Source organism: Heptranchias perlo, chromosome 10 (assembly GCF_035084215.1).
Source record: "Heptranchias perlo isolate sHepPer1 chromosome 10, sHepPer1.hap1, whole genome shotgun sequence".
NCBI classification, from domain to species: domain Eukaryota; kingdom Metazoa; phylum Chordata; class Chondrichthyes; order Hexanchiformes; family Hexanchidae; genus Heptranchias; species Heptranchias perlo.
Genome location: NC_090334.1, coordinates 62396881 through 62410786, shown reverse-complemented (window position 1 = coordinate 62410786; position 13906 = coordinate 62396881). Strand labels below are relative to the sequence as shown.

Genomic DNA, 13906 nt, shown 5'->3' with positions numbered 1-13906 from the left:
CAGGCAGATAAGGTGGTTAAGAAGGCATACAGGATACTTTCCTTTATTAGCCGAGGCATAGAATATAAAAGCGGGGAGGTTATGCTAGAACTGCATAAAACACTAGTTGGGCCACAGCTAGAGTACTGCGTACAGTTCTGGTCACCACATTACAGGAAAGATGTGATTGCACTAGAGAGGATACAGAGGACGTTTACGAGGATGTTGCCAGGACTGGAGAATTTTAGCTATGAGGAAAGATTGGATAGGCTGGGGTTGTTTCCTGTGGAACAGAGGAGGCTGGGGGGAGATTTAATTGAGGTGTATAAAATTATGAGGGGCCTAGATAGAGTGGATAGGAAGGACTTATTTCCCTTAGCAGAGAGGTCAAAAACCAAGGGGCATAGATTTAAAGTAATTGGTAGAAGGATTAAAGGGGAGTTGGGGAGAAATGTTCTCACCCAGAGGGTGGTGGGGGTCTGGAACTCACTGAAAGGGTGGTGGAGGCAGAAATCCTCATCACATTTAAAAAGTACTTGGAGATGCACTTGAAGTGCCGGAACCTACAAGGTTACGGACCAGGAGCTGGAAAGTTGGATTAGGCTCTTTTTTGGCCGGCACAGATACAATGGGCCAAATGGCTCCTTCTGTGCTGTAAATTTCTATGCTTCTATGATTCTATGTACCTGAGCTCCTCAGTCACTGTAATGTCTATGTGACTTTGTTGTTATTAATTAGAAAATCTAAAAAACGATAAGTTAAAAAAAAGGTATGGTCTAAATAATATGTAACTGAATAAAATGAACAACTGATGACAAGAATGATATTAATATCGGGTGTCAGGGGAACAAGCAATATTAAGAGAACAGAATTAGTCCTTTCATGAAGCAATGCCACTTCTGCTATATGTCGGAAATATCACAAGTTCAGAATTTTCCATTTCCATACTAAACTGAGGCAGTCCTCAAGAGCCCTACACTACTCAGCGTTTAAATTATTCAACAGAATGCTTTTGCAGAATCTCATTTAGGAAAACATAAATCAAAAGTTTCAAATCTAGAAAATGCTCCCAGTGCTTCAGGGACTTTACTTGTTAGACTAATATTGGGCAATTTTTAGTTGGTGATATTGTGTTGTCCCTTAAAAGGAAGGAAGTTAAACAGATTCTGTTTGCAGAGTCTGTGAAATTCTTTAAAGAAATGTATGTACTTAATTTTCTAACAAGCAGCAATGAGAATCTATATACAAGTTACAGATAGTTTCACAAACTTACCTTTTTGCTGACACATATTTAACCCAAAATGTTCAATATTTAATTTATTAGATTTATTTTATGGGAAGAGCTTTTTGAAAACAAAATTTCAGATCTAATTGAAATATTAAAATCTAATTTTGCATACATGAATGATAATGTTTTTATATTGTGTAATTATGCAAAATGACCATTGTGAAGAATATTTTAGCACACAATTTACCATCAAGTGTATTTAATTCAACTTTGCAACCATTCTTTAGTAAGCAATCACTGACCTAGTGTAAGGGGGCTTTATAACAGTACTTTGGTGACACAGATCATATGAAGGAGAGGAAACTGTCATAAGGTGAAATTTAGGTAAGTGCGGAGAACGGTGAATGCTAAGAACATTTAAGACCAAGAAGGAGCATGAAATTACTCCAACATACACCCAAGTTAGCTTTTTTTTATATACAATCAATTTCAAGATCTTGATCCTTGCCTTTAATCTTTGCATGTTCTTGCTTCACCCTATTTGACCTCTACATCACTGCACGCACCCTCCATTCTTCTGACACTGCTGGTTCTCCGTTCCCTCTGCTCCAATATTAGAGGATGACTCTTCAGTCACTATGCCCCTGCCCTCTTGAATTCTAGCTCAAAACCATTTAGCATTGCTACTTCCCTCGCTATCTTCAAAATCTTTTCTCTTTGACCGTCCTTCCAGTCTTCCTCACCCAAATGTTCTCCTTTTCTCTTGCTCAATATGCACCTTTTATTTAACTTGAAGTGCTGGGGCTTGAAAATCCTCTGGTTGGTTCCACTAGTGTAAGTGTGACAAAGTGGATGCCCATGACCTCCAGCTCTGACCCCATCGGAGTATCAGCTCATTTGAACATCTGTTCTACAAATATGGCTCAAAACAGGCAAGCACGGAGGAATCTTGTAGATAGGTTTATCTTAACAGCAAACGCATCCCAAAAGTAACTAATTGCTTGATATTTATGTCAGGGCAAATATTCGCTACTCTCGGGACCTACCCCTTACATTGAAGTTCTGCTTTAATGTACAATTTCCAGGGTAGAAATACAATTCAACTTCCTACCAGCTAATTAAAAATCACAGGTATGTAATTTCAACTGTATTACTTTCTATGTCAGCAAGCCTTTAAAGTCAGTGTCACACAGTAAAAACGTAACTCATTTCAGCACATTTTATCTTGTGAAATTTGAAGTTTACTGTAATGGATGTTCCTGCACTAAAAATAAATAACCAAACATCGGGGGTGAAGTTGGTCTTGGAGGGCTAGCGCAAAACGGGGCATGGAAAAGAAAATCGGGTGGAGTGTAAAATGGGCTGCCGATTTGCTAGCACCCATTTTAGGCTATCTCCCAAAGCCAACCTCCCGGTATTGCAACTAACACTTGATATCATTTATTGATCTATTCCATGTTTTGTATCTGACACTTGAGGGTAGATTTGACAAATTCAAGCTTGCTTAGTGTGGTGGGAGTGCAAATTCGTAAAATCTACTCTTTGATGTAGTTTACTGTTTTGTATCTGATACTAACACAGATTGATGAAGAACATCAATGATAGGATAGAGACAGTACAAAAGGGAATGTATGTCTTAGAGGTCAGAAGTGTAGGAGACTGATAGAAATCAGTTAGCTTGACCTGAAGGTTATTTGAATTGTTTTCAGCAATACATCTGCACCATTCTAAACTACATGTCTCCCTTTTTATCACTACACTTCCAACATCTGGAATCTTAGTAGCTAGGGACTATTGCAAATGTCATCCCTTAATAAGCTCTATTAACTCAAGAGAGCACAATATGTTTTAAATGGTGCGATTTTTTTGTTTGTTTCTTACTTACCATCCACACCATTAAATAGGAAAAGACTGCAATCCACAGGGTGGACATGAAAAAGGTTAGCATGAAGAAATTCTCCCAGCGAGGTTTTGCACAGTTAGGGACAGTGAAGAATAGCACAATCAGCACTGGCCATGAACTCAGCCACTTCATCTTATTCAAGCATCCTCCTGTAGATAAAATGTAGATATGATTCTATAAGAAATGCGAGGGAAGATGCAGGCACTCAGTGCATTAGATTTTACACAGTGAAGAAATAGAGACTACCTTTTAAATTGTTAAAAAAATCCAATGAAAGCTTTGTAACCTCTTCCAGTACACACTAGCAACTGATTCTAATTACTGACCTTCAGTCGTCAGTCCATTTATTGAGAATTTAAATCACAGACAATTTTAGTGGCCCTGGAAAAAATGTGACTGACATTGCCAACTTAAATACTCTGAAGTTTATGGTGAGATTAAATTTCTGTCTTATGTTTTGGCCTTAACATTTTACTCACATTGATAGCACCTCATAGTGCCATGAAATTGGATGTGTGACTTGTTTGGCAGTACAAAGTTTTCCTCGGTAAACTTGATGAATACTTAAATTCTGATTTAAAGAGATGTGAAGATACAACTTTTATTGTAAAAACATTATAGCACAGTAAAATAGGTGATGTCTTACTGTATGCAAATCATTATGATAAAAATGCTACTGAGTTCATTCAGACTTTTACCCTCCTCCATATTACCGTTTATTAGGTACAATAGTTGCAGAACTCATCTCTCCTGCTACGAATGTATGCTTTTGTTGATAGTCATGATGTGGAGATGCCGGTGATGGACTGGGGTTGACAATTGTAAACAATTTTACAACACCAAGTTATAGTCCAGCAATTTTATTTTAAATTCACAAGCTTTCGGAGATTTCCTCCTTCCTCAGGCAAATGTTTGCCTGAGGAAGGAGGAAATCTCCGAAAGCTTGTGAATTTAAAATAAAATTGCTGGACTATAACTTGGTGTTGTAAAATTGTTTACATTTGTTGATAGTGAGCAGGTTAGAGGTAGCATAAGTTTGTCAGGTATCACACCTTGGATAAAAGCTTTATGTAAATTCGCAAAAGAAATATGACCTGTTTCTATTTATTATCACGTTATTGTTTATCTGAATGAAGGCCAGTCACTTTCCAACAGAGAAAAGCAAAAGTAACAGAATCAATCAGGTCTGATTTTGTTGGCCTTTTTCGCAGGTACAAAATAGTGTAAAGGCGTAGTAGCAGCCACCGTGTCATCATTTCTTCTCCGTTATACCCTCCATCCAACCTCCCCCCCCCCTCCAATTCTAGAGAACAGTCTGTAGAATGGGGGCTATAAAGGAGAAGAAGAACACATTAATATGAGGAAGTACATGAAATAAAAGGTTACTGTTTCAATCAGAGTAATACATTGGTAGCATTGATTTGCAGTTTTCCTGCATGCAGATTGTTAAAATAATTTGAGGTTTAGAGTGAATGGCTGTATACAGAACCATTCTTTCTAATTAATTGATTAAGGGGCCTTGCTTATTTATGATTACTTTAGAGCCTTTGGTTATCTAACGTCTTCATACAGTTACAATTTGCATGTGGCATATCCGAGGTAATTTATGAAATAAGGGCCCAGAACAATGTCTGTCTACAAATTAAACTGAGTGCACATGAGTGACTGCCCCATTAATTGGTTTGCCCCAGCTCCACCACATTGCCAACAAGATGAACTGGAAAAGCACTGCGAAGGCAAAGGTTACATATTTTTCATTAGTGCATTGGCAAGCTGCCTGTCCAATTACATACGACTTACTAATGTTTCAAGGTGATAGCAAGGGCACTTTCAGTTGTAATTACTACTGTCAGACATCTCACAGGACACTGTGTACTCTACAGTGGAGTAGATTTTGAAGAAGCTTTTGAAGGAGGGAGATCGGTAGAAAGGCGCTGGAGTTTAGGAAGTGCATTCAATAGTGTGGGGCCAAGATAGTTGAAGGCTGTACCACTGAAGGTGGAGTGGAAGGAAGGGAAATGTATTCTATTCATGAAGAAGACCTAAAATATTGGGAGGTTCTCTCAATAGACAGTGGTAGACACTTTAATATGTCTCAAGGTACAACTAGAACCACCTCTAATGGTTACCAAGGAAGCAAGTTCATCTCCACATAGAAGCAATTGATTGGCATTCAGATGAGAATCCTGCAGTGACACCTTCCACACTCAATAAGCAAGATAGTCACATTTTCAACTGTGTTTTAGCCTGAGAAAGGATTGTTTCAGGGTGAAAACAAAACCCATGCTAAAACTGTGGAGCAGCAGACAAACAAGAATGTCTCTATAGGCATATAGAGAGCATAGGCTGACCAGGTATTTACTAGACATATTTCAAGATAGGTTTGGTTGGCCAAGTTAACAGCTTCAATTACTAATGTTCAGTTTTGGAAATGCAAATTTTAATAAGTTTGGGAAGATGTTGACAGCCATTGAGAGTTGATAAATGACACAATTTAAAACTTCTGTTGTCAACAAAGATGTTTCTCAACTATTTTTTACAATGTCAATCATTTGAACAGCCCTAAGAGTCAAATTGTAGTCAAATAGAAATGACCACCATTACATTTTTAGATGTGTTTAAAATGAAAGACATCTTCTCTTCAGCTTCCTATTTACATGTTGAAGAAAGAGCCTGCCATCAGGATCATTTTTAAAAGAGAGAGTTTTACCATTAGGAACTGGTTGATAGGAGGCATTTCCCTTCCTTCTTAGAGGAAGTATCCGCGCATCATCATTTTGGCACAAGGAAGAACATATACAACATGAATGGTGTTGAAATGACTAATGATGAAGCTGAAAGAGATCTAGGAGTCCTAAGTAAGTTTGATACTTAACATGTCCGACATTGCACAGCAGCAATTAATAAAACCAATAGAATGTTGAATTGCATAGCTAAAGCAGTAGAATATATGTTAGAGGATGTTATGATTAAACTATGCAGTGCCCTGGTTAGACCACGACTTTTGAATAATGTGTCCACTTTTGATGGCCGAGAAACAAGGAGATATTCAAGCACTGGAGGCAGTGCAGAGAAGAGCTACAAGGCTGATCCTTAGTGTTAGCGATTGGAGTTATTGAGGTAGAAATTGGTATGCATTGTGCCCATTTTTCAGGCATAAAATGGCCGCAGAGCATACCAATTTAGCAGTGCGACTGCCTGCATCCAATGGGAGCAGAAGTTGGTCCCATTGATAAATTCTTTGGGTCCTTTTTTTGGGTATCCCAGGTGGACGCCTAAAACAGGTGGTAGGTGCCATAAATATGTAAATTATGGGCCTAATTCCTGTTGAAGGACGCCATTAAGAAATTTATTGCCAATGAGGGGGCAGGCCCACACAGAATTCTTCAGCGGCTGTCAATGAAAAGTAAGTTAAAAAAAATTCTTAAAAAAACATTCATTTGGAGCCACGAGGAGCAGGACTTTTTCTCCACCTCCACAGGAATCATATTCGGACCCCCCCCCCCCCCCCCCCAACCACCACTTCCCCACAGCCTGCTCCAATCCCCCTCCTAGAACTTACCTGAGGGCCAGTGCCGGTGAGGCAGGTGGCCCGACATTGATGTCTTGGCTCAGGTGAGCTGCCTGTGGAGGTGTGACCATCGCCGGCAACTTGTGCCGAGTTTGCTGATGAGGCCCAAGGAACAATTTCCATCGATCCTCAGGCCTCCCTGGTTGGGAGACTCTCGACGCACAGTGCCAAAAATGGGCCCAGACCAAAATCTAGCCCATTTGGGTAGGTTGCATCTGAAAAATGATCTTATCAAGGTATACAAGATAGCTAAAGTTATGGAAAAGGTACATTCGGAATATTACTCTAAATTAAATTGCAAGAGTAGGTCAAGGGTGCACAGGTTCAAACTAGTAAAAGGTAAAATCAAGACCGATATCTGGAAATTCTGCTTGATACGAAGAGTAGTCATCTTGAGTGTGGGGCAGGCTTGATGGACCAGTTGGTCGTTTCCTGCCCGTCATTTTCATATGTTTGTAACACACGGAATGGACTTCCAGATGGAGTAGTGGAATCATTTAAGAAACAATTAGAATTGGCAATGGAAGGAATGTAGAGTCTTTCTGGATGAATGAACTAAGAAGGGCCTAATGATCTTCCTCGCCTGTAATTATCTTGTGACTGTGTGAATATAACAAAGTTTTTATTTAGCCTCATTTGTGGAGATAGATCATTTATCTCATCACATTGGCACATCCTCTACTTGGCTAATAGCTCTGCACGTTGTGGTTAATTTGTGGAAGAAGTTACTGTTTAAACTGCCATTAATTTCCGCAGGGGTTCTCCCGATCATCCGTCATAACCCTAGCAGAAAATCCAAGGAAACCCCGGAGAAATTACGTAAACACTGTTTACGTAATTTGGGCTTTCCATGGATCTTCTGCCAAAGTTATGGTGGACAATTAGGAGAATTCCCGGAGAAATTCAACCCCTTTATGTCTTCATTGGCTGTGCAAAATATTTAATCCCAGGAAGGGTAGACACTGCTAAATGTTGGTTATCATGCAATTGTACTTTGGTTAATTGTATTTCTAACTCATTATAGGTATCTCAGTGCCTTTAAAGATTACTATATTATGTACAAACAGAATTCATTTCTGTTGCACAGAGAATGTTGCATTACTCCTCACCTGGTGGAGAAAAAGGTGACGTGAGCGCAGGCTCATTTCCATCCTCGTTGCCATCTTCTTTTATATTTTTATCCAGAGGTACATTTCCATTCTCAATATTGTCACATTTCCCTGCTGCACAGACCTCCTTGTCCACACCACTGGCAGATTGAACTAGTCATTGCACATAAACAAATTGAAAGTAAATCTCTGTCAAATGAGGTTGTATTTCAGGATTTTATTATTTTCATGTAGAATATAATTAGGAATTAGAATGCTTTTCAATCAAGGGAAATATATAATTAAAAGATACCTACTCAATAATCACATGTAAGGATGGCATTATATAATGTCTCTGTATCAAAAAAATTGGTTTAAACCAAATACCTTAGGAGATAAATATATGCCATAGTGTGTTACTGAGCCATGCAGACTAGCAATGTCCCAGATTCAATCCCTGGTCTGTGCTGCAAGGAGTTACAGTGTGGGTGCTGCAAGGAGTTACAGTGTGGGTGCTGCAAGGAGTTACAGTGTGGGTGCTGCAAGGAGTTACAGTGTGGGTGCTGCAAGGAGTTACAGTGTGGGTGCTGCAACTAGTTTCAATACCCCTGAACTACGGCAGGGAAACAATCAGCTAGGCTCCAAATTACTGTCCTGCTAAAAAATGCATATGTGTGTACGTCAGGTATTGGATTGAGCTCAATTTTATGTCCCTCATATTCACTGTAATATACACTCACCAGGCTCACACATGATGACGGCCAATTTGGTGGGGGCTAGAGGGTCTCTTATGCTTTATGCAGTTATACTCCGGTATGAATTAGTGCCTTTCTGAGAGCATTGTAAAAAAAATTTGTAAGTAGTTACATGTTTTATGTTCCTGTCTCCATGCTGAATTTCTTCAGTAGGAGAGTGGGAGCATCTGAGCCATGGCTTTCTCCAAGGGCTGTATTAATAATGCTTGATGCTGACCAACAGGGGGCACCTGTGAGGACAGTCAGATCTCTTCCCCCAGTAATAGCGACATCTCTTGAGATGGAACGCCAGCCACTTGGCCAAGAACCACAGGAACCTGCCTAGATAAGATAAGCGAGTCTGAATAGGGGTGAAGCCCAGTGTTTGATCCCTGGGTCTGTGAACAAGAGGCAATCACTCTGTTGCCAGAGTTGCCACACAGCTTATGTACATATGCTTTATCTTTCCTGGCGCTATGATACCTCCCTTTACCCTAAAAGCACAATAAGGCTCAGAATTTTCCAGAACTGTTCTCTGTTGCCTTTAGTAATTCCCTAGTTTTAAATTTAATTTTGGAACATTACAGAGTAGTATTTCTAAGTGCGTGATTAACTTTAAAAAAAATCAAAACTGAATTTGTAGCTTGATTGTTAATGGTTAAATATTTGCCTATTTTCCTATATAGATCTGCAATTTGTTTATTTGTAACGATCAGATCCCTTGGTATCTGCATGTCTTACTGTTTCGTTCCTGTAAAGTTCATAAATAAGTTAAAAATAACGGATAGGCCTGTTACCAAAACTCAAAGTTCTGCATAAACTCATATTTCACCTAATTGCTCTAAAGTACTGTTCTGAGTTTGCAGGTAACTAAGTATTGGCCCTCAGGAGAGACAGCACAACCAAATATATCAATAACGTAAGCCTTTATATTGCTACTGTCATGATTAGAGAAGGCTTGTTATCAGACTGGGCCATTTTTAATGAATTAAGAGAGATTACAGTTAATTGTTATTTACTGCAGTTACTGTTAACAACTAAGAGATGCAGGTATTAAGCATTCAAGAGCCAGTATGCACAAGACAGTATTAAGAAGGATGTTATAAAAGAGTAAGGCTAAACAGACAGAATTCTGATGACAGTTAGTGAGATAGACGGAGAACAGTTCAAAGATATTAATTGGTGTTCAGGAAAGTGAGCAAATGAACCACAGGTGAAAGTGAACAATGCTTAACTATGGAAGATTGGTGAATGATTTAAAATGGAAGTTGTACACTGCATTGTGCTCAAATTGCACTTTTTACACATTTAGAATAAGCGCTTTAAGGAGTACAATGTGTTTGTTATTTATTATTTGAAAGTCATCTAATGAAGTTCCAATTGCAAATGGAGAGTTTAAGGATGGCCTGTGATTTCAATCTGATTCTGTGTTCGATAATCCTGCTGCTAAATGATCTGATAATATCTGCAGTTATTTGAAAGGAGTCCTTTTAAAAAATGTTTTTTGTTCAGAGACAGGCGCAGGATTGGGGTCTGATGATATCCTCTATTGAAGGGGCCCCAATTGGCTGGTTAGGCAGCTATTGAGTAGGCTCCTCGCTCCGCCTCTAATTTATTTGAACTTTGTTTGTGCTATGGTGTGATGAGATCATCAAATCAATGGCCACATCTTTAATGACTTGGTAAAGGTGTCTTGCAAAACAAACTACAGATGTCAATGCACCTTTTGGATAGGGTTTTATTCATTTTTTTGGATAAACTTGCAAACAGTGCTTTTGCTTGTGTTAAAGTGAGCACAGTGCAAACAAGAAAAGCAAAAATGAGTTTTCATTTTTTTTTTCTGAATGACTTTCTTTGCTGGGGGGTGGGGGAGAAACTGGCCATTTCACAGCATCACCTGTGGAACATTCTGCGGCACATTCTGCGGCACCTCCTGCATATTAGAAGGCACAAGGTGGGCAAGACGCAAAGATTTCTCCTAGATTCAAGCTGGGTTACCGCATTGTGTGCGAACGGATCATGCCGTCAGTAGAAGAATGGGGAGGACGCCGGTGAAAGAGGAGGAATCACTTTGTGACTGGCGCCATTTCCCAGCAGACAGGCAGCGAAGGAGATCTTCAGAATGAAAAAGCAGCATCTTTGCAGCCTTCAGCTTCTCAATAGACTCACTCCTAGGAATGCTACTGCTCCTAGTTGTATTACAAAAAATGTTAAATGTAAAGCATTTGATTCAACTGTTCATTGCCATTGCCGCCCAACAATTCTTTACACTTAACTGAATGGCCCCCTGTTCCATTCCAATGAGCTTTTAATCTCAAAAATTAACTTTCAAAAGAAAATTCACTTTGTCATTAAAATGCTTTACAATAAAAATGAATAGCATTTGACAAAAGTGCCTAAAAATGGTTGGAGAAGCCAAAGAATAATTAGATGTCCAATGTATATATATATATATATATATTTATATTTTTAAAAGCCATGTTGAAGAATTTTATGTTAAGTGAGGACTTAAAAGTTTTTACTGGCCATTCTCTGTCTGGTTAGCCTTACCTTGATGTAACAATGGGAGTAATGGGTCATCACAAATATTTGGAGAGTCAACATTACCATCCTCCATTTCATTGCCGACAACATTGCCATTTGCTACATTCTTCGTCAGCTTGCTCACAAAATAGTTCTGCATCTTGGTATTGAACCTGTGAGTAAATATTAAATTAAACAGCACATCTCATCATTTTTGCAGTTATTCCTATTTGTAAGAAGAATTATTTATACACATACACCCAGTACATATTTATCCATGGTATATATAGTTAACTCCACAATAAACCCCGCAACATACAAGTAATAACTGCAGTGCCAAAATGTATTTAGAACTTAAATTTTAAAAACCTCTTCTTTCTCTCCCTGTCAAGGAAGTTCCAGGGTGCTATTCTTGTGAACGATGACAGGTCTTCAGCCCACAATGTCATCAATGCCTCTCCTGGTTTAAACTGGAAGGAGGTGAGTATGAAGTATGTGTGCTAAGGGATTTCTGCATGCCATTTCTGCCCCATCACAGGTCAGTAGTCATGACTGATATGATTGTTCTTCAGAGGATACAGGGCGAGAAATACAAACAATTCCAGGTATTAGGGATCTAAGTTAAAAAGATGAATTACGTCCTGATTTTAACTGCCGGCCAGTTTTTGGTGGATGAGTATTAGGGGGTTGATTTTTACTCTGGGGTGAGAACGTGGCCTAGCGAGTGGCCGATCTGACTGGGAGTGGTAGCAGGGAGGCTCAGCTGATTTTAACGGGCGGGCCTCATTAGCATGCCGCATGCCGTCTTCCTAACCAAAACGGCCGAGAAATCGGAAGCAAGCGGCTGCCCAGCTTTTAAAAACGGACGGCTCGTAGGCCGTCACTCAGGACCCATGAGAACAGTCTCCAGCACAAGGTAAGTGGATTGAAGGGGGCTCAGCAGGGTAATTGTGGTCAGGGGGAGGGGGGAGAAGCCCGGGGCAGGTGAGGACCAGGGCTTTCTTGTGGGGCCCAGGGGAGCGCTCCTGCTCCTCTTGGCCCACAAGGAAACTTCAAATAAATTTTAAAAACCTAACTTACTGGGCCTCTTCTGGCCCTCTAGGCAGTTTTGGTCTGGCGGACAAGTCAACACTGCTCCCACACTTGGGTCTCAGATAAAAATAGCAGTCGGGCCCCAGTGATGCCATCAGCATATTTGGTTTCTGGCAGATTTCCTTGTCACTTGCATTGCAGTTGGCCACATCTGGGCAGGAATGGAGTGGGTAAGTCCCCCTGGTTTCGCAGGTTGGGGGAGGGGGGGTGTTAAAATCAACCCCTTGTTGTCAGTTCAAAACTCATCTGCTGCAACAAAAAAGCCCCCTATATTTTATCTGATTTAAATCTTGCTAACCAACTTCCCACCCATTCCGGGCAAGAATGTCAGCGGGAAGTGGCGGACAATTGCGCAGCCCAGAGATCGCCCGCCAAGACCAGGTAGGTGGCAGGATCGGCTGTCAGTTCATTCAGCGGGGGTCTCTGCAATTGGGGGGGTGGGGTCGAGATTGCTGCAGTGGAGGCCTATCCTTTCCTTGTGGAGCCTGGAGAAACACTCCTGCTTCTTCTAGCACCACAAGTAAAAAAAATAATTTAATTGACCTTCTGGCCTCACCCTCAAAACTCACTGCCACTTCCCACTCAGGCCTTCCAGTAAAAATTGCAGTCGAGTCCCTATGGCGTCATCAGGACCCGACATCTGTTCAGGAGGATCTCGCCAGCTTTGGGCAGGTGCCCTTGCCGCTTGCCCAGTGGAACAGGTTAAAATGGCAGCAGATCAGCTCCTGGCAGTTCCAGGGTGGGTGAGTTACCTGGGCGATTTTAACTGCCCAGCTGCCCAGTTTCCGCTGGGTGGGTAGGGTCAAAATCGACCCTGTATATTTTATTGTCTCTGGTAGGCCCTAAGCAAGGCTGTGGTAAAAGTTAAACATTTCCACTCTTAGATTGTAAAATAAATCCCCTGAAGTAATGTTCAGGCATGCACCCACTATGGATAGGGCTGGTTCGTAGAGTCATTTTCTCTCTTAATAAATAAAAAGTATTGAAACTTCTGGGAAAAATATCAAATGGTTGTGTATTTCAATCATTCCTATTTCTATTTGAAGGACAAAGTAGATTCCGTGTCACAGACAGAAAGCTATTGATGCTGCCGGCATGTATAAAAGTCTGGGACATTCCCAGCATGGCAATAATAGGTCGAGTGTTTGTTGATAAAGGATTCTTTTACGGTCAAAGGTAAAGGGTTGTGCTGTAATATCCTTTGAGGAGAATGTGAGTGGAATTCAAAAGCCTTACACAGTTCTCTTTCATACAAACCTGACTTTTAGTAACACTAATAATCTATTTCCTATTGCATTGGTGGTAGTGTGAAATGAAAACCCAATTTTTAAAAAATGCTCTACAATCCTCTCATGAACAATATGAGCCTAACCCTACAATGGGGCCCAGTACGTGGCCATGTAACTGAACAGAGACATACAAATGAACACTGGATTGCAGTGAGCTCATGCTGGATCATTAAGAACAAAATAGTATGAGGTCCAATCAAAGTCTTGACTTGGAGTCCTTTCATAACCTTGCTAGAGGTCAAAAAACACTTTATCCCTTTAATATACAGAGTGATATTTCCCAATAATGCACTGCAGATTAAATTCCTGCAATAATCTTGCAATGATGGTACAAATCTAATGCTTCACGGTCGATACAATAAATAACATTGCCATGTATGTACAGTATAAAAATACTGGGTGGGAGTGATTGAAACTGTCTAAACCTCTCAATTAGAATATTTCCTTCAAATCACTCCCAGTTATTATTCTCTACATAATGCATGCTATTTATTTTTAT

General features: G+C 40.1%; 1 protein-coding gene across 1 annotated transcript in view; it reads right to left on the bottom strand.

Moving 5' to 3' along the window:
• LOC137326173 (sodium/potassium/calcium exchanger 4-like) overlaps positions 1-13906 on the bottom strand; it is a 224129-nt gene that overhangs the window by 20557 nt on the left and 189666 nt on the right. Inside the window, exons 10-12 of the mRNA XM_067991046.1 lie at positions 11054-11199; positions 7791-7943; positions 3093-3259 (exon numbers count right to left, since the gene is read on the bottom strand). Of these exons, the coding sequence (XP_067847147.1) occupies positions 3093-3259; positions 7791-7943; positions 11054-11199 (466 nt within the window). The remainder of the gene's footprint in view (positions 1-3092; positions 3260-7790; positions 7944-11053; positions 11200-13906) is intronic.